Here is an 18,968-nt window from a genome sequence, read left to right as displayed (position 1 = left end):
GCTTAAAATCTACTTCATTACATGCATTGATTTTAATTGTACAAGGGGCTGTTCTTACCTCTACACCTGCCTTTCCAGTTAAAAGCATTTGGGTGTCTAAATCACTGCCTTCTAAACAAAAATCCCAAGTCCAGCCTTACTGCTTAGACTGCATGGGCTGAGCTTGGCAACCCCCTGATGTTTGTTCAAGGCATCCATCACAGAAGTCATTCTCTCCTGTTTTGTGGTTAAGGAGGACATAAAAGTTCCCAGTGATGAAAGGTCACATTTTATGTTGTACTCTCTTTGTTTTTATAGGTGTTGCCAGATAGCCCAGATCCATGCCAGCCATGTTCCTGTGATCCAGTTGGGTCCTTGCATGAGACCTGTGTCAAAGATGAGAAACATGCAGAAGGAGGTAAGATCCATAAATGATGGTGAGGTAAGATCCAGGAAGGATTCATGGAACCATAGAATGGTTTGGGTTGGAAGGGACCTTGAAGATCATCCAGTTCCAACCCCCCTGCCATGGGCAGGGACACCTCCCATCAGCCCAGGTTGCCTGTGAGGAGAGGCTAAGGGATCTGGGATTGTTTAGCCTGAAGAGGAGGCTCAGGGGAGACCTTCTTGCTCTCTCCAACTCCCTGAAGGGAGGTTGTAGCCAGGTGGGGGTTGGTCTCTTCTCCCAAGCAACCAGCAGCAGAACAAGAGGACACAGTCTCAAGCTGTGCCAGGGGAGATTTAGGCTGGAGGTGAGGAGAAAGTTCTTCCCAGAGAGAGTTGTTAGTCATTGGAATGTGCTGCCCAGGGAGGTGGTGGAGTCCCCATCCCTGGAGGTGTTCAAGAGGGGATTGGATGTGGCACTTGGAGCCATGGTTTAGTAGTCATGAGGTGTTGGGTGACAGGTTGGACTTGATGATCTCTGAGGTCTTTTCCAACCTTATTGATTCTGTGATTCTAAGGCCTCATCCAGCCTGGCCTTCAACACCTCCAGGGAGGGGGAAGCCACAACCTCCCTGGGCAACTTGTGCCTGTGTCTCACCACTGATAGTGAAGAAAGATCCATAAATGATGGTGATGTTAAGGCTTAAGTTCAGCAATGGTGAAAGAAGAGCTGAACCACATTTCTGATATCCCTTTAAGAAAAGAAATCACTTCAAAAATAGTTTACTCATGTGAGCAACAATCCACCTCCATTCTGCTCAGGTTTTGATAGGGAAATTCAGACTTGATGTTCAGGTTATATATTCCCCAAATGGCTCAGGCTTCTTTCAGATTCATGACCCTACCACCTCTGGTGCCCCCAGCACGAGAAGGACATGGACCTGTTGGAGAGGGTGCAGAGGAGGCTTCTGATGGTGATCAGAGGGCTGGAGAACCTCCTCTATGGGGACCTGCTGGGAGAGCTGGGGCTGTTCAGCCTGGAGAAGAGAAGGCTCCAGGGAGACCTTAGAGCTGCATTCCAGTACCTGAAGGGACTCCAGGAGAGCTGGGGAGGCACTCTTGACAAAGGCTGGGACAAGGGACGGTGGCTTTGAGCTGGGAGAGGGGAGACTGAGAATGGAGATGAGGAAGAAATTCTTGACACTGAGGGTGGTGAGACACTGGCACAGGTTGCCCAGGGAGGCTGTGGCTGCCTCCTGCCTGGAGGTGTTCAAGGCCAGGCTGGATGAGGCCTTGAGCTACCTGGGCTTGTGGGAGGTGTCCCTGCCCATGGCAGTGAGGTTAGAAATCTTTAATTCTTTAGAGTGAGGGTGGGGAGACACTGGAACAGGTTGCCCAGGGAGGTGGTTGAGGCCCCATCCCTGGAGATTTTCATGGTGAAGCTGGACAGGGCTCTGGGCAAGCTGATCTAGTTGGGGATGTCCCTGCTGACTGCAGGGGGGTTGGACTGGGTGAGCTTTGGAGCTCCCTTCTGGCCCAGCCCATTCAATGATTCTGTGGTGGAGAATTTTGGCTTCAAAGAGCTTATTTATTGTTATTCTTTTCTTGCAGCAGGGATTGCAGCTACTACAACCTGAATGTTTTGATCTCTTTTGCTCTCCAAGCATATTTCCATCTGAAACCTAGAGAAGAAATGTGTTTGGCAGGTGTCATATTTGTGCCAGCTACGTTGTCAGTGTAGGCTTGCAGGCTGTTTGCCATGGCCCTGGAGAAGCTAGCTTGAAATCCAGGCAAATCTGCTTCCTCCTGCTGTGGGAAGAAGGAATTGCTGTGGTTGTGTGGTTCCCTTTGTTGACAAACTCCTGACAGCACTGTAGGAAGATAATGACCAAGTCTGTTCTTAAGAGGTGCTTTAATTGGGGTAATTACCATCTATTGACAAGGGAAGTTGTAGCAGCCTTTTCTTTTTAGCTGGAGATCAATGGAACATAAAAGCAACATAGCAGAGATGCAAATACAGGAGCCAGGGGTGCCAAACAGAGAGGGACCTGGGGGAGCTGATTGAGAGCTGCCTAAACATGAGCCAGCAGTGTGCCCAGGGGGCCAAGAAGGCCAAGGGCATCCTGGCCTGCATCAGGAAGAGTGTGGCCAGCAGGAGCAGGGAAGTCCTTGTGCCCTGTGCTCAGCACTGCTTAGGCCACACCTTGAGTCCTGTGTCCAGTTCTGGGCTCCTCAGTTTCAGAAGGACATTGAGAGACTTGAAGGTGTCCAGAGAAGGGCAAGGAGGCTGGGGAGGGGTCTGGAGCACAGCCCTGTGAGGAGAGGCTGAGGGAGCTGGGGTTGCTTAGCCTGCAGAAGAGGAGGCTCAGGGGTGACCTCATTGCTCTCTACTACTACCTGAAGGGAGGTTGAAGCCAGGAGGGAGTTGTTCTCTTCACTCAGGCACCCAGCAGCAGAACAAGAGGACACAGTCACAAGCTGTGCCAGGGGAAGTTTAGGCTGGAAGTGAGGAGAAAGTTCTTCCCAGAGAGAGTTGTTTGCCACTGGAATGTGCTGCCCAGGGAGGTGGTGGAGTCCCCATCCCTGGAGGTGTTCAAGAGGGGACTGGATGTGGCACTTGGTGCCATGGTTTAGTATTCATGAGGTGTTGGGTGCCAGGTTGGACTTGGTGATCTTTGAGGTCTCCTCCAACCTTGGTGATTCTGTGATACTGTAAAATCTCCTGTGGCAGCCATGTGCTGATTGCATCAGGTCAATGCAATGATATTGACTGCTGTCAGAGTGGTGTCTAGAGTGGGTTGGCCTTGGCCAGCTCTGTCTGCTCCCTCCCCAGCCACTCTCTCACTGCTCTTCTCAACAGGACAGGGGAAGAAACTGCAATGAGGCAGCTCACAGCCTGAGTCAAGAGCAAGAGATGAGTTGCTAATTAGTGTCCTGGGTAATCCAGAGACAGTGCTTGAGGGAAATCCAGACACCCAGGGAAAATCAATTTTACTTCTTGCCAATTTAAATAGACTGAGAAAATGCTAAACAAATTTAAAAGGCACCCTCCCCTCCAGAGGGCTCCAGCCCTCTGCTCCTCCTTGTGGCCCTTCTCTGAACACCTTCCAGCACCTCCAGATCCTTCCTGGCACAGAGGCTCCAGAACTGGCCCCAGAGCTGCAGCTGTGGTCTCAGCAGAGTGGAGCAGAGGGGCAGAATCCCCTCCCTGGCCCTGCTGTCATATTGTTCTGTATTAGAGATCATAAATCCTATCCCTCCCTGGCACCCTCAAAAGTCCCTCCCCAGCTTTCTTGGAGCCCCCTGCAGGTACTGCAAGGCCACAATTAGGTCTCCTCAGAGCTTTGATTTGTTGTGCTTTGATTTACAGAAAGGTTTGGGAAGATCCTGCAGCAGAGAGTGTAACAGCATAAGGAGGAGAGGTCCTTTCCTGCATTAGTACTTGCTTCAAATAATAAATGGCCCAGTCTGAAAGTGGTGATCAATATGAATTGTTGCAAACATTCCTCTTTAACCCAGAAAAGGGATGAGTAGGCAGGTGAGAGTTAGCAAGTACAAAATCTTTCAGCACAGACAAATGAAAGAGCTGAAAAATGTTCAGAAGGCTCTCAAAATAGGCAGTGCCTGGGGAGTGAAATAACTGATGGAGTTCTGCAGCAGTACAAGGGGAAGGCAGAACACAGAGAATCATAGGCTGGAAGGGAGCTCCAGAGATCATTGTGTCCAACCCCCTGCCAAAGGAGGATCACCCAGGGCAGGCCATACAGGAACACATTCAGGAAGGTCTTGAAGGTCTCCAGAGAAAGTCTCCAGACTCCACAGCCTCTCTGGGCAGCCTGCTCCAGGGCTCCAGCACCCTCCCAGTGAGGAAGTTTCTCCTCATGTTGGGGTGGAACTTCCTGGGTTCGAGCTTGTTCCCATTGCTCCTTGTCCTGTCACTGGGTGCCACTAAAAAGAGCCTGGCCCCTTCCTCTTGACACCCACCCCTCAGATACTGATAGACATTAATAAGATCCCCTCTCAACCTTCTCTTCTCCAGACTGAACAGCCCCAGGGCTCTCAATCTCTCTTCACAGGAGTGATGTTCAACTCCCTTCATCATCCTTGTAGCCTCCATTGGACTCTCTCCAGCAGGTCTCTGTCTCTCTTGTAGTGGGGAGCCCAGAACTGGACACAGGATTGCAGCTGTGGTCTCAGCAGGGCAGAGCAGAGGGGGAGCAGAACCTCCCCAGCCCTGCTGGCCACACTTTGCTTGATGCACCCCAGGATGCCAGAGTCCCTCTTGGCCACAAGGGCACATTGCTGTCCCATGGATAACTTACTGTCCACTAGGACTCTAAGCTCCATGGAGCTGCTCTCCAGCAGGACAGTCCCAGACTTGCACTGGTGCCTGGTGTCAAATCCTCCCCAGAGGAGCAGAAAAGTAGTTCTGCTTATACATTGTGAGGACTACCCTGAGTGATCCTGCTTTGGCAGGGGGGCTGGACTGGGTGATCCCTTGAGGTCCCTTCCAACCTCTAATGTACTGTGATACTGTGACACATTGACTGCAGTGAGTTCAGAACTAGGCACTACCAGTTGTGAAGCAGCTCTTAGAGGCACTTTGCAGTGTGTCCTGGCTGTGTCTGCTCACTGCTGGCTCAACAGGAGTCCAAAAGGAGCCTTAGGAAATACTACTGAAGTTTAAAAAGCAACACTGAAAACATCATCCCACTGTTTATGGGTCCCTGCTATGCACTCTCTTCCCCTTAAATTAGAGCTGGAGGCACTGCAGAGAAGGACCACAGAGGTTTTCAGCCATACAAAGCAGATTCTCTGTAAGTAGGCTTAGGAGGTTCTGGTGTGTGAAGTAAAACTGTCACATGGGATATGGCAGAGCTGTGTTGAAAGCACAGATCCCATGGAGAAAGTGAGCAGGAGAGGGTTGCTTGCTGTGATATGGGAATTAGAGGGCAATAAATCCCAGTTTAGAATCACAGAATCATAGACTCAACCAGGTTGGAAAAGACCTCAGAGATCATCAAGTCCAACCTAGTACCTAATACCCAACAGCTCCTGATAACTTAACCATGGCTCCAAGTGCCACATCCAAGTCCCTCTTGAACACCTCCAGGGATGGGGACTCCACCACCTCCCTGGGCAGCACATTCCAGTGGCCAATCTCTCTTGCTGGGAAGAACTTTCTCCTCACCTCCAGTCTAAACCTCCCCTGGCACAGCTTGAGACTGTGTCCTCTTGTTCTGATGCTGGTTGCCTGGGAGAAGAGACCAACCCCCACCTGGCTACAACCTCCCTTCAAGGAGTTGGAGAGAGCAAGAAGGTCTCCCCTGAGCCTCCTCTTCTGCAGGCTGAGCAACCCCAGCTCCCTCAGCCTCTCCTCACAGGGCTGTGCTCCAGACCCCTCCCCAGCTTTGTTGCCCTTCTGTGGACACCTTCCAGCACCTCAACATCTTTCCTAAACTGAGGATCCCAGAACTGGACACAGGACTCAAGGTGTGGCCTAAGCAGTGCTGAGCACAGGGCAGAATGACCTCCCTGCTCCTGCTGGCCACACTGTTCCTGATGCAGGCCAGGATGCCATTGGCCTTCTTGGCCACCTGGACACACATGTCTGGTTCCTTTCAGACCACACATGGCTGAATGTGGAGCTTACTGCTGGGGAGCTTTATGGAGTGAAATTAAAAGCATGGCCAAAGGTGATTAGGGGAAGTAATAGAAGAGAAGTTCTTGAGGGACTGTTAGATGCAAGGAACTAGGGATGGGTTTCAGGTTGGAAGTCCTCTAATATGTGGGTTTCTGGAAGCTCAGAATTCAAATCACTACATCCTGTTTATGGCCTGAAATGGTGCCAGGGGAGGGTTAGATTGGAGAAGAGGATGAATTTCTTTGGTCAGGGGTTGGAACAGGCTGCCCAGAGAGGTGTTGGAGTCCCCATCCCTGGAGGTGTTCAAGAAATGTGTGGCCATGGCACTTGGGGCCATGGTTTGGTGGCCATGGTGGTGTTGGGTTGATGGTTGGCCTGGATGATCTGGGAGGGCTTTTCCCACCCAAACAGTTCTGTGGTTCTGTGATTCTTACCCTGTTGTTGCATGCTTTGTTGTAGCCTCTTTCAGGCAGGATCCTGGGTTATGCAGTGTCCTGTTTGTGGGAGTGCACAGCATGGGCCTACAAACAATCTGACCCACAGTTAGCCCTTTGTGTTACACCTCCCAGAGGTGTTGCTTTGAGCACTCAGGCACACATACCTGCTACCAAGAACAATGGAAGTGATGATTAATCACATGTGGCTCATGTTTTCTCCCTTTTCCCATAGATATGCTGCCTGGTTTCTGCCACTGCAAGACTGGCTATGCAGGAGAGAGCTGCAATAGATGTGCCTTGGGCTATACAGGATACCCTGAGTGCCTGCCCTGCAACTGCTCAGTGCAGGGCAGTATGAATGCTGACCCCTGCATAGGTCCCTGTGTCTGCAAGGTATGGATATCAAATCCTTCTGAGCCACAAAAGGACATTAATGATGTTGAAAGAATGCAGTTAATGGGTTTCTATCACACAACAGCATTCCCTTGCCCTACCTGACTGTGTCTGTGTTAGTTTGCTTCTCACAGATCTTGGTCCTGTACAGTCTTAGATTGTCTTGGGTCATAGAATCATAGAATCAACCAGGTTGGAAAAGACCTCAAAGATCATCAAGTCCAAGCTGTCACCCAACACCTCCTGACAAGTAAACCATGGCTCCAAGTGCCACATCCAATCCCCTCTTGAACACCTCCAGGGATGGGGACTCCACCACCTCCCTGGGCAGCACATTCCAGTGGCCAGTTCCTCTCTCTGGGAAGAACTTTCTCCTCACCTCCAGCCTAAACCTCCCCTGGCATAGCTTGAGACTGTGTCCTCTTGTTCTGCTGCTGGGTGCCTGGGAGAAGAGACCAACCCCCACCTGGCTACAACCTCCCTTCAGGGAGTTGTACACAACAATAAGGTCTTCCCTGAGCCTCCTCTTCTCCAGGCTAAGCAACCCCAGCTCCCTCAGCCTCTCCTCCCAGGGCTGTGCTCCAGACCCCTCCCCAGCCTCCTTGCCCTTCTCTGGACACCTTCAAGTCTCTCAATGTCCTTCTGAAACTGAGGGGCCCAGAACTGGACACAGGACTCCAGGTGTGGCCTAAGCAGTGCTGAGCACAGGGCACAAGGACTTCCCTGCTCCTGCTGGCCACACTCTTCCTGATGCAGGCCAGGATGCCCTTGGCCTTCTTGGCCCCCTGGGCACACTGGAAGTGTTCAACAAAGGCTTGGATGTGGCACTTGGAGCCATGGTTTAGTTGTCAGGAGGTGTTAGCTATTAGGTGCTAGGTTGGACTTGATGATCTCTGAGGTCTTTTTCAACCTTATTGATTCTGTTCTTCTATGATGTTCTCCTTGCTGTCCTTTGTTTCCTTTCTGCTCCTCTACTCCCTTTTGAAATGCCTGTGGGAGCAAAATGCCACCCTTTGCAGCTAGCTGAGATACAGATATGGGCACATTTATTTCCACCCCCAATCATCAGCTTCAAATGAAAGCAGATTATGGTCAAAGGGACACTGAAATCATCAGATTAGTTCTGCTCCATATGCAGAATAAAGTGGTGTGCCTGGACAAGTTAATAGCAGGTCTTAGGAAAAAACATGCTTCCCTTCTTTTAATCACATCTTTCAGTTACATATGATGAGCTCTAAATTCACTAAAGATAGCTTTTCTTGTGGAGGAAATTGACTGCTGAAGAAACAATTCTATGTGGAAGCAGCAAAAGGCAACCAAGTGGGCATTAGATTGTTAGCTTTGCCACTTCAGCCAGAGTAAACTGAAGTACAGAAAGGTGAGGGCCAAGCATTAGGATAGGATAGGATAGGATAGGATAGGATGGAATGGAACGGAATGGAATGGAATGGAACGGAATGGAATGGAATGGAATGGAATAGAATAGAATAGAATGGAATGGAATGGAATGGAATGGAATGGAATGGAATGGAATGGAATGGAATGGAATAAACCAGGCAGGAAGCAACCTTCAAGATTATCAAGTCCAACCTATCACCCAGCACCACCTAATCAACTAAACCATGGCACCAAGCACCCCATCAAGTCTCCTTCTGAACACCTCCACCACCTCCCTGGGCAGCCCATTCCAATGGGCAATCACTCTCTCTGTGTAGAACTTCCTCCTAACCTCCAGCCTAAACCTCCCCTGGCACAGCCTGCAACTGTGTCCTCTTGTTCTGGTGCTGGCTGCCTGGGAGAAGAGACCAACCCCCACCTGGCTACAGCCTCCCTTCAGGGAGTTGGAGAGAGCAAGAAGGTCTCCCCTGAGCCTCCTCTTCTCCAGGCTAAGCAGCCCCAGCTCCCTCAGCCTCTCCTCACAGGGCTGTGCTCCAGACCCAAAGGTTTAGGCTGGAGGTGAGGAGGAAGTCCTTCACTGAGAGAGTTGTTCATCATTGGAATGTGCTGCCCAGGGAGGTGGTGGAGTCCCCATCCCTGGAGTTGTTCAAGAGGGGATTGGATGTGGCACTTGGTGCCATGGTTTAGTCATGAGGTCTGTGGTGACAGCTTGGACTTGATGAACTTTGGGGTCTCTTCCAACCTTGGTGATTCTGTGATACTGTGACATCCCTGGAGGTGTTTGAGAAGAGCCTGGATGAGGCCCTTAGTGCCATGGTCTGGTTGATTAGATAGGGTTGGGTGATTGGTTGGACTTGATGATGTTGGATGGCCTCTTCCTCCCTGGTTGATTCTGTGAGTCTGTGATCTGACTGACTCTTCTGCCATGCTTTTTGCAGGAGCACACTGAAGGAGAGAACTGTGACCGCTGCAAGCCAGGCTTCTTCAATCTGCAGCAGAGCAATCCCAAAGGCTGTGAGGAATGCTTCTGTTCTGGGAAAACAGATGTCTGCACACCCTCTCACCTCACCTACAGAAGGGTAAGAAAAGGCAGACTGGCTCAGAGCATGTTGTTGGCTTTGCTAGAATAGAATAGAATAGAATAGAATAGAATAGAATAGAATAGAATAGAATAGAATAGAATAGAATAGAATAGAATAGGATAGAATAGGATAGAATATAATAGAATAGAATAGGATAGGATAGGATAGAATTAGAATAGAATAGGATAGACTAGACTACACTACACTAGAATAGAATAAAATAGGATAGGATAGAATATAATTAGAATTGGAATAGAATAGAATAGAATAGAATAGAATAGAATAGAATAGAATAGAATTAGAATAGGAATAGAATAGGATAGGATAGGATAGGATAGAATAGAATAGAATAGAATAGAATAGAATAGAATAGAATAGAATAGAATAGAATAGAATAAGAATAGGATAGACTAGACTAGACTAGACTAGACTAGAAATTGAATAGAATAGAATGGAATGGACTGGACTGGACTGGACTGGAATGGAATGGAATGGAATGGAATGGAATGGAATAGAATTAACCAGGTTGGAAGAGACCTTTGAGATCATCAAGTCCAACCTGTCATCTCACACCATCTGATCAACTCAACCATGGCACCAAGCACCATATCCAGTCTCTTCCTAAAGACCTCCAGGGATGGTGACTCCCTGGGCAGCACATTCCAGTGGCCAGTCTCTCTTGCTGGGAAGAATTTCTTCCTCAACTCCAGCCTACACCTCCCCTGGCACAGCTTGAGACTGTGTCCTCTTGCTCTGGTGCCTTTCTGTCTGTGGTCCCTGCCTGTTGTCACCAAAGGGGAGCCCCTTACCAACCCATGCAAGTCCTTTTCTGCTCCATGTGCCTTTAATTTATCCAAGACAAAGTGCTTAGAAGCTTTGTCATGGTCCAGGGCCAGCCCCAGCCAAGCCCCATGCAGCCACTCACACAAGTGCCCCCCACACTCCTTCCCCATGTAGGATGGGAAGGAGAAATCAAGAGGAAAATGCAGAACCCTGTGGGCAGATGCAAAGGGTTGAACAGTATGACACAAAGAGCAAAGGACCAGCAGGACTGAGAATGATGCAAATGAAGGCATCTGTAAAGGGGATGGCAAAACCCAGTTTCTATCTGCATGGCAGAAACCTGCCACAGCTGCCTGCACCAGCACTGCACTCTGTAGTGGGCACTTGTGTGGTGTGGAATAGAGCCACAGAATGCATTGGGTTGGAAGGGACCCTCAAAAGTCACCTTGTCCAACCCCCCTGCAGGCAGCAGGGACATCTTCTACTGGATCAGGTTGCTCAGGTCCTCATCAAGTTTGAGATTTGATGTCTTCAGGGATGGGGTCTCAACTACATCTCTGGACAACCTGTTCCAGTATTTCACCACTCTCATTGTGCAGAGCTTCCTCCTGATGTCCAACCTAAATCTCTCTTGCTCCAGCTTCAAACCATTGCCCCTTATCCTATTCCCCACAGGCCCTTCTGAGCAGTCCTTCCCCAGCCTGTCTGTAGGTCCCCTTCAGATATTGAAAGGCCACTATAAGGTCTCCCTGGAACCTTTTCCAGCTTGAACAGCCCCAGCTCTCCCAGCCTGTCTTTATATGAGAGGTGCTCCAGCCCTCTGATCATCTTCATGGCCCTTCTCTGGACCCTCTCCAGCAGGTCCATATCTCTCTTGTGCTTGGAGCTCCATAGCTGGCCCCAGCCCTGCAGGTGAGGTCTCCCCAGGGCAGAGCAGAGGGGCAGGATCCTCTCTCTCCACCTCTGGCCCCACTGCTTTGGATGCAGCCCAGGCTGCCCTTGGCCTTCTGTGCTGCCAGTGCCCATTGCTAGCTCCTGCCCAGCTTCCCCATCAGCACTGGCTGGTTCAGCTGCTGTCCTGGGTATGGTCCCTCCCAGCTCCTGGTGCAGACAATGAAGGCTCCTGTAGTTGAACCCAGGACAGCTCCTTTTCCTTTTGGGAAAGCTCTGAAAGAGTGCAGTTGAACAGGGAGAAGTGCAGAAGAAGGTAGGAGGCATGTGCGTAGGCACAGCCCTGGCATGGGCATGAGTCTGGAGTTGAATGCAACATATCCATAGGGCAAGCTCTGGTTTAGGTCATTGTTGAATTCCTAGACCTGGCCTAATGAAGAGTTTGGAAACATTAAGGGTACAACAGGCAGTCTGCTGGAGGGGAACTGGCAGGTGACACCAAAGTGGGGCAGTGTGGATCTGCTGCAAGGTAGGAAGACACTTCAGAGAGCCCTGGCCAGGCTGGGTCGAAGACCTGAGGCCAATAGGATGAGGTTTAACAAGGCCAAGGGCAGGGACCTGCTCTTTGGCCACAACAGCTCCATGCAGGGCTACAGATGGGGGGATGAGTGGCTGGAGAGCAGCCTGGCAGAGAGGGACCTGGCAGTGCTGGGTGACAGCAGCTGAACACGAGCCAGCAGTGTGCCCAGGTGGCCAAGAAGGCCAAGGGCATCCTGGCCTGCATCAGGAACAGTGTGGCCAGCAGGAGCAGGGAAGTCCTTGTGCCCTGTGCTCAGCACTGGGGAGGCCTCACCTCCAGCACTGTGTGCAGCTCTGGGCCCTCACTGCAAGAGAGACCTTGAGGTGCAGGAGCAGGTCCAGAGGAGAGCAACCAGCCTGGGGAAGGGACTGGAGGGAAAGTGATGAGGAGAGGCTGAGGGAGCTGGGGGTGTTCAGCCTGGAGAAGAGGAGACTAAGGGGAGACCTAATCACACTCTGCAATTATCTGAGGGGAAGTTGTAGTCAGGTGGGGGTCAGGCTCTGCTCCCAGGCAGCTTGTGACAAGAGGAGAGGGCATGGCCTGGAGCTGTGCCAGGGGAGGGTTAGGTTGGCTGTTAGGAAGCTCTTCCTCACAGAGTGGGGAATCAGACACTGGGATGTGCTGCCCAGGGAGGTGGTGAAGTCCCTGTCCCTGGAGGTGTTTAAGGAAAGCTTGGCTGTGGCACTCAGTGCCATGGTCTGGTTGATGTGGTGGTGTTGGGCCATGGGCAGGGCTGGATGGGCTCAGAGCTCTATTGCAGCCTCAATGATTCTGTGACAAAGGGGGTGCCTTACAGGGGGCATGGTAAGTGAGTTTCTTCAGCATGCTGCATTCCCCAGAAAGGATGTGAGAGGGAGAGGAAGCCTCTGCTCTTGTTTGTGCTGGGGGGAAAAATGTGTTTAGCCTGCAAATGCATCCTGGACTTGCAATCAGTTCTGAAGGCTCAGAGGCTGATTCCACTGGAATGGACAAATGTTCAATATTCATGTCTGGAGATGGGCTGGGGGAAATGCCTTCCAGGCCTGCTAGCTCCTCATTTTGGCTGCATTGGTATGCTGGAAGTCTGCAAGTAAAATCATGTATGCCCAGTGTGCTCATTGACAGGCTGGCAGCTGGAAAAGCTGCTGTCCCAGGGCTGAGATAATTCATTGCTCTGCTTGCACCCAGGCTCCAGAAGCTGTCCTTGGATGAGCAGTGTGCTCTTCTCTGATGATTAATTTCTGGCTATGGGGGTTCAGAAATTCAAGTTCTGGTTCTCTGCAGCCTTGCTTTGGCTTTCTGAAAGAGAACATATTTGAACTTGTAAGGCTTTAGGATTAGAGATTAATATCATAGTGTCATAGGATCATAGAATCAGTCAGGGTTGGAAGGAACCACAAGAATCATCTAGTTCCAATCCCCCTGCCATGGGCAGGGACACCTCACACTAGATCAGGCTGGCCAGAGCCTCATCCAGCCTGGGCTTAAACAACTCCAGGGACAGGGCCCCAACCACCTCCCTGGACAACCCATTCCAGGGCTTCACCACTCTCATGGGGAAGAACTTCCTCCTCCCCTCCAGCCTGAATCTCCCCACCTCCAGCTTCATTCCATTCCCCCCAGTCCTATCACTGCCTGAGATCCTGAGCAGTCCCTCCCCAGCCTTCTTGGAGCCCCCTGCAGATCCTGGAAGGCCACAATGAGGTCACCTCAGAGCCTTCCCCTCTCCAGCCTGCACAACCCCAACTCCCTCAGTCTGTGCTCACAGCAGAGCAGCTCCAGCCCTCTGCTCATCCTCGTGGCCCTTCTCTGGACACCTTCCAGCACCTCCAGATCCCTCTTGCAATAGGGGCTCCAGAACTGGAGGCAGTACTCCAGGTGGGGTCTCCCCAGAGCTGAGCAGAGGGGGAGAATCCCCTCCCTTGCCCTGCTGGCCACACTTCTCTTGCTGCAGCCCAGGCTCTGCTTGGCTCTCTGGGCTGCAAGTGCACACTGAGAGCTCCTGCTGAGCTTCTCCTCCCCCAGCACCCCCAAGGCTCTCTCCTCAGGGCTGCTTTCCAGCCAGTCCCTGCCCAGCCTGCATTTGTGCCTCAGGTTGCCTCCACCCAGCTGCAGGACCCTGCCCTTGGTCTTGTTGAACCTCCTGAGGTTGGCTTGTGCCCAGCTCTCCAGCCTGTCTGCTGCACCACACAGCTTGGTGTCATCAGCAAACCTGCTGATTATCATTTATGATTCTCTTCTGGAGGCTCAGAGTAGACCTCATTGCTCTCTACAGCTCCCTGACAGGAGGTTGCAGCCAGGTGGGGGTTGGTCTCCTCTTTCTAGCATCCAGCAGCAGAACAAGAGGACACAGTCTCAAGCTGTGCCAGGGGAGGTTTAGGCTGGAAGTGAGGAGAAAGTTCTTCCCAGAGAAAGTTGTTAGCCATTGGAATGTGCTGCCCAGGGAGGTGGTGGAGTCCCCATCCCTGGAGGTGTTCAAGAGGGGATTGGACGTGGCACTTGCAGCCATGGTCTAGTCATGAGGTCTGTGGTGACAGGTTGGACTTGATGGTCTCTTCCAACCTTGGTGATGCTGTGATTCTGTGACTTTGGAAATGGCAGAATGGGAGGCTGTGACTCTTGGAGTGATGTCCTGAATCTCATTGTAATGTCTTTTGTTTGTTGTCTTTTGCTTTCTCCCCTCCCTGTCATTATAGATAGAAGATATGAGTGGCTGGTATCTGACTGATTTGCCAGGTCTCACCAGAGTTTCCCCCAAGCAACAGAGAGTTGATGGGCACCAGCAGCTCAGCATCAGCAACGTGGCTGCGAGTCAAGTGCTGCCCCAGGCTTACTACTGGAGTGCACCGAGCTCTTACTTGGGCAACAAAGTAAGTGCAGATGGTACCTGCCTGAGCCTGAGCAAAGCTTTGCAGGGGGATGGAACTGAGAGGGGATGATGTTGGGTAGCTGTTCAACCAGCAAAGCTGCAAGCAGAAAGGGGTTGGCTATATGGAGTGTGCTCAGGAGGCAGAAAGGTAAGTAGAGAAAATTGGAGTCTGAGCCCTCTGTGGGCTGGTGGTGTCAGGTAGTAGAGAAGCCCTTCCACAGCTCACAGCTCTGGGTTTTGAATGACTTAGCTGCTGTGTGTGGTTCAGTTTTGTCCTGTTCTCTTCCCACCTTGTCCTCAGCTTGGCAAAGCAGTTCCCTCACCTGCTTTTCAGAGGTGGGAGTTGTGCATCAGGTGTTGTGGGGGTGTGTTACAAAACTTGGCTGCTTGCTAGGAAGCTTGTGTGTGGGGAAGCTCTCTGCCCTAGGACTCAGAAAGTGCTGTTGTGAGCTGTGTGCCAGTTCTGATGCTTGTATTTAGCCAGGCCTGCATGTGCCCCTGTGTGCCCAGTGCTGCATACTGTGCCCTGCAGGTTAACAGCAAACATTTTCTGTCTGAAGTCTTGGATGGCTTAGTGGCTGTCAGGCTTCTGAACAGCAGAACTTCTGTTATCTCATGTGATAGAATCATAGAATGGTTTGTGCTGGAAGGGACTGCAAAGCTCATCCAGTCCAGCCCCCTCTGCACTCAGCAGGGACATCCCCAACTAGATCAGGTTGCCCAGAGCCCTGCTGAGCCTCACCTTGAACATCTCCAGGGATGGGGCCTCAACTACCTCCCTGGGCAACCTGTTCCACTGTTCCACCACCCTCAGGGTAAAGAACTTTTCCCTAACATCCAATCTAAATCTGCTCTGCTCTGATTTCAAACCATTGCTCCTCATCCTGTCCCTGCAGGCCACTGGGAAGATTCCATCTGCAGCCTTCTTGTAGCCCCCTTCAGGCACTGGAAGGCTGCTCTAAGGTCTGCCTGGAGCCTTCTCTTCTCCAGGCTGAACCCCCCCAGCTCCCTCAGCCTGTTGCTGTAGGAGGACAACTTTTCTCCCAGAGAGTAGAACTGAGGACTTAATGAGTCCTAAAAGTATGTCCAGTTGTCAGCTTACCTTCTGTCAACTCTGTGATTGATACTGAAAGGTTTTACAGTATTTGAAGTCTTAGAATCATAGAATTGTTTGGGTTGGAAGGGACCTCAAGGATCATCCAGCTCCAACCCCCCTGCCATGGGCCTCACACTGCAGCAGGTTGCTCACAGCCACCTCCAGCCTGGCTGCAAACACCTCCAGGCAGGAGGCTGCCACCACCTCCCTGGGCAACCTGTGCCAGGCTCTCACCACCCTCCTGGGGAACAACTTCTTCCTCACAGCCAATCTCAATCTCCCTATTTCTAGTTTTGCTCCATCCCCCCCAGTCCTATCACTCCCTGACATCCTCAAAAGTCCCTCCCCAGCTTTCTTGGAGCCCCCTGCAGATACTGGAAGGCCACAAGAAGATCTTCTCAGAGCCTTCTCCTCTTCAGCCTGCACAACCCCAACTCCCTCAGTCTGTCCTCACAGCAGAGCAGCTCCAGCCCTCTGCTCCTCCTCGTGGCCCTTCTCTGGACACCTTCCAGCCCCTCCAGATCCTTCCTGGATCAGAGGCTCCAGAACTGGACACAGTACTCCAGGTGGAGTCTCAGCAGAGTGGAGTATTGTGTATGTGTTTATGTGATAGTTTCCTCCTTGCTCTGGTCCATGTGAAACAGAGAAGGCAAAAACATTGGACCAGATGAAAGCAACCTAAACAGCTTTCCATTTGCTGTGACCTCTGTTATCACTGCATCATAGAATCAACCAGCTTGGAAAGGACCTCAGAGGTCACCAAGTCCAACCTAGTACCTAATACCTAACACCTCCTGACAACTAAACCATGGCACCAAGTGCCACATCCAATCCCCTCTTGAACACCTCCAGGGATGGGGACTCCACTACCTCCCTGGGCAGCACATTCCAGTGGCCAATCTCTCTTGCTGGGAAGAACTTTCTCCTCACCTCCAGCCAAAACCTCCTCTGGCACAGCTTGAGACTGTGTCCTCTTGTTCTGGTGCTGGTTGCCTGGGAGAAGAGACCTACCCCTTCCTGGCTCCAACCTCCCTTCAGGTAGTTGTAGAGAGCAATGAGGTCTCCCCTGAGCCTCCTCCAGGCTAAAACCGATCTGCCCTGCGAACACAGACACGCTCCAGCACATTTTCCTCTGCGCTCTCCTCAGGCTAGTTGACTTCTTATTTATTTATTTCCTTCCTGTTGGCTGAAAATCAACATGACAGAAGGTAAGTGAGCATGCTGAAACTCAATAGCATCATTGCAAAGGATTGGGCATCCTGTTCATGGCTATAAATTGCTGAAGGGAGCTGAGCTCGTGCAGCTGGGCAGGGGAGAGACTTCCTTCTGTAACCTTCCGTGTCTGAAACGAAGCCTTGAGCTGCTCTATGAACTGATCCATGTCTGCTAAACTTGCCCTGAGATATGAAGTGATCCTTTTCCAGGCAGAATTTCATCCTGCTTCTATTTAGCCAAGGAAATAATGGGAAGAATGTGTGCAATTATTTGACTGTGGAAGGTGGGGAGGTTTTTTTTTTTGACCCCCCCTTCCAGCTGAATCTGAAGGTCCTCTGTGGTTACTGTCAGAGAGCTCTGTATGAATGAAGCAATTTGCCTTAATAACTGAACCACATACATTTTTGATGCTACAATAGCACTGCAGGCACTCACAAATCACCACCAGTACATCTTGGCTGTCATGTTGCATCACGTAAATTACAGTCATAATGACACGCTCAGGCCAGATGATTTATGCTGTGGGAAGGGAGATGGGAAGAGAGGATTGAGAGGCCCTTTTATTTGTAAGCTCAGTAAAAGATTCCTCTAAATAGCTGAAACTGAATAAACCCAAATATGTGAAGCCAGATAAAAACATCCTTTCTTGAGAGTGATTGCTGGCTGTGTTACAGCACAGTAATTGGAGGCTCAGAGCAGGCAAGCTGCTTGAGGAATTTATACCTCAGGAAATCAAGATAACAGGATCTGGAGATGTGCACTTCTATTGTCATTGATAAACATTTGTATCACTGGAAACTGCCTTTTTTCTCCTTAAAAATGATTGCTCTCAAATGCTGTTCCCCCTAAAGAAAAGGGAGCAACAAAAGGGAGCAGCCATCCTGCTTTTCCTAATGCTCCAGCAGAGCTCCAAAAGCTTCTGGATGCTTGTGGTATCTAGCTGGCATGTTGTGCATCTGCCACCACACTGCTGGCTGCCAGGTGTCTGCTGGCTGCTTGGTTCCCATCCACCTCCAGCTGCTTCACTGGGGTGCTCCTCAGTGTGCAGCCTTCAGTGGTTTGGAATAGAATATAGGATATAGAATAAACCAGGTTGGAAAGAGACCTTTGAGATCATTGAGTCCAACCTATCATCCAACACCACCTAATCAACTCAACCATGGCACCAAGGGCCTCATCCAGGCTCTTCCTAAACACCTCCCATGATGGTGACTCCACCACCTCCCTGGGCAGCACATTCCGATGGCCAATTACTCTTGCTGGGAAGAACTTTCTCCTCGCATCCAGCCTAAACTTCCCCTGGCACAGCTTGAGACTGTGTCCTCTTGTTCTGGTCCCAGTTGCTTGGGAGAAGAGACCAACCTCTGCCTGTCTACAACCTCCCTTCAGGGAGTTGCAGAGAGCAAGAAGGTCTCCCCTGACACTCCTCCAGGCTAAGCAACCCCAGCTCCCTCAGCCTCTCCTCACAGGGCTGTGTTCCAAGCCCCTCACCAACTTTGTTGCCCTTCTCTGGACACCTTCCAGCAAGTCAACCTCCTTCCTAAACTGAGGGACCCAGAACTGGACACAGGACTCAAGGTGTGGCCTAACCAGTGCAGTGTACAGGGGCAGAATGACCTCCCTGCTCCTGCTGGCCACACTCTTCCTGATGCAGGCCAGGATGCCATTGGCCTTCTTGGCTGCCTGGGCACACTGCTGGCTCATGTTCAGCTACTGTCCACCAGTACCCCCAGGTCCCTCTCTGCCTGGCTGCTCTCAGCCACTCTGCCCCCAGCCTGTAGCACTGCCTGGGGTTGCTGTGGCCAATGTGTAAAACCTGGCACTGGGCTGGAGCAAAACTAGAAATGGGGAGATAGAGATTGGCTGTGAGGAAGAAGTTGTTCCCCATGAGGGAGGTGAGAGCCTGGCACAGGCTGCCCAGGGAGGTGGTGGCAGCCTCCTGCCTGGAGGTGTTTGCAGCCAGGCTGGAGGTGGCTGTGAGCAACCTGCTGCAGTGTGAGGTGTCCCTGCCCATGGCAGGGGGGTTGGAACTGGCTGCTCCTTGAGGTCCCTTCCAACCCTGCCAATTCTATGCTACCTACAAACCTTCCAGAGCTATCAGCCCTTCCAAAGGCCTCCACTGTGGGGAGCTGGAGCTGGGGGAGGAGTGAGCAGTTTGCTTTGTGACATATTATCTATGGCAAACTGCCCACAATACCTCAGAGGATTAAATATTGAATTATAAAATAATCATGAGCC

The 18,968-nt window shown here is 51.1% G+C and overlaps 1 protein-coding gene across 1 annotated transcript in view; it reads left to right on the top strand.

Annotated features, from left to right (window-relative positions):
* Positions 1–14,956, top strand: part of LOC104304326 (laminin subunit alpha-2) — a 94,342-nt gene extending 79,386 nt beyond the window's left edge. Inside the window, exons 8-12 of the mRNA XM_054173982.1 lie at positions 298–397; positions 6,677–6,837; positions 9,174–9,314; positions 14,247–14,433; positions 14,952–14,956. Coding sequence (XP_054029957.1) covers positions 298–397; positions 6,677–6,837; positions 9,174–9,314; positions 14,247–14,433; positions 14,952–14,956 — 594 coding nt within the window. The remainder of the gene's footprint in view (positions 1–297; positions 398–6,676; positions 6,838–9,173; positions 9,315–14,246; positions 14,434–14,951) is intronic.
* Positions 14,957–18,968: the final 4,012 nt, after the last annotated feature.

The sequence above is a fragment of the Dryobates pubescens genome, chromosome 28 (genome assembly GCF_014839835.1).
Source record: "Dryobates pubescens isolate bDryPub1 chromosome 28, bDryPub1.pri, whole genome shotgun sequence".
NCBI lineage: Eukaryota > Metazoa > Chordata > Aves > Piciformes > Picidae > Dryobates > Dryobates pubescens.
This window is presented reverse-complemented; position numbering and strand designations above follow the sequence as displayed.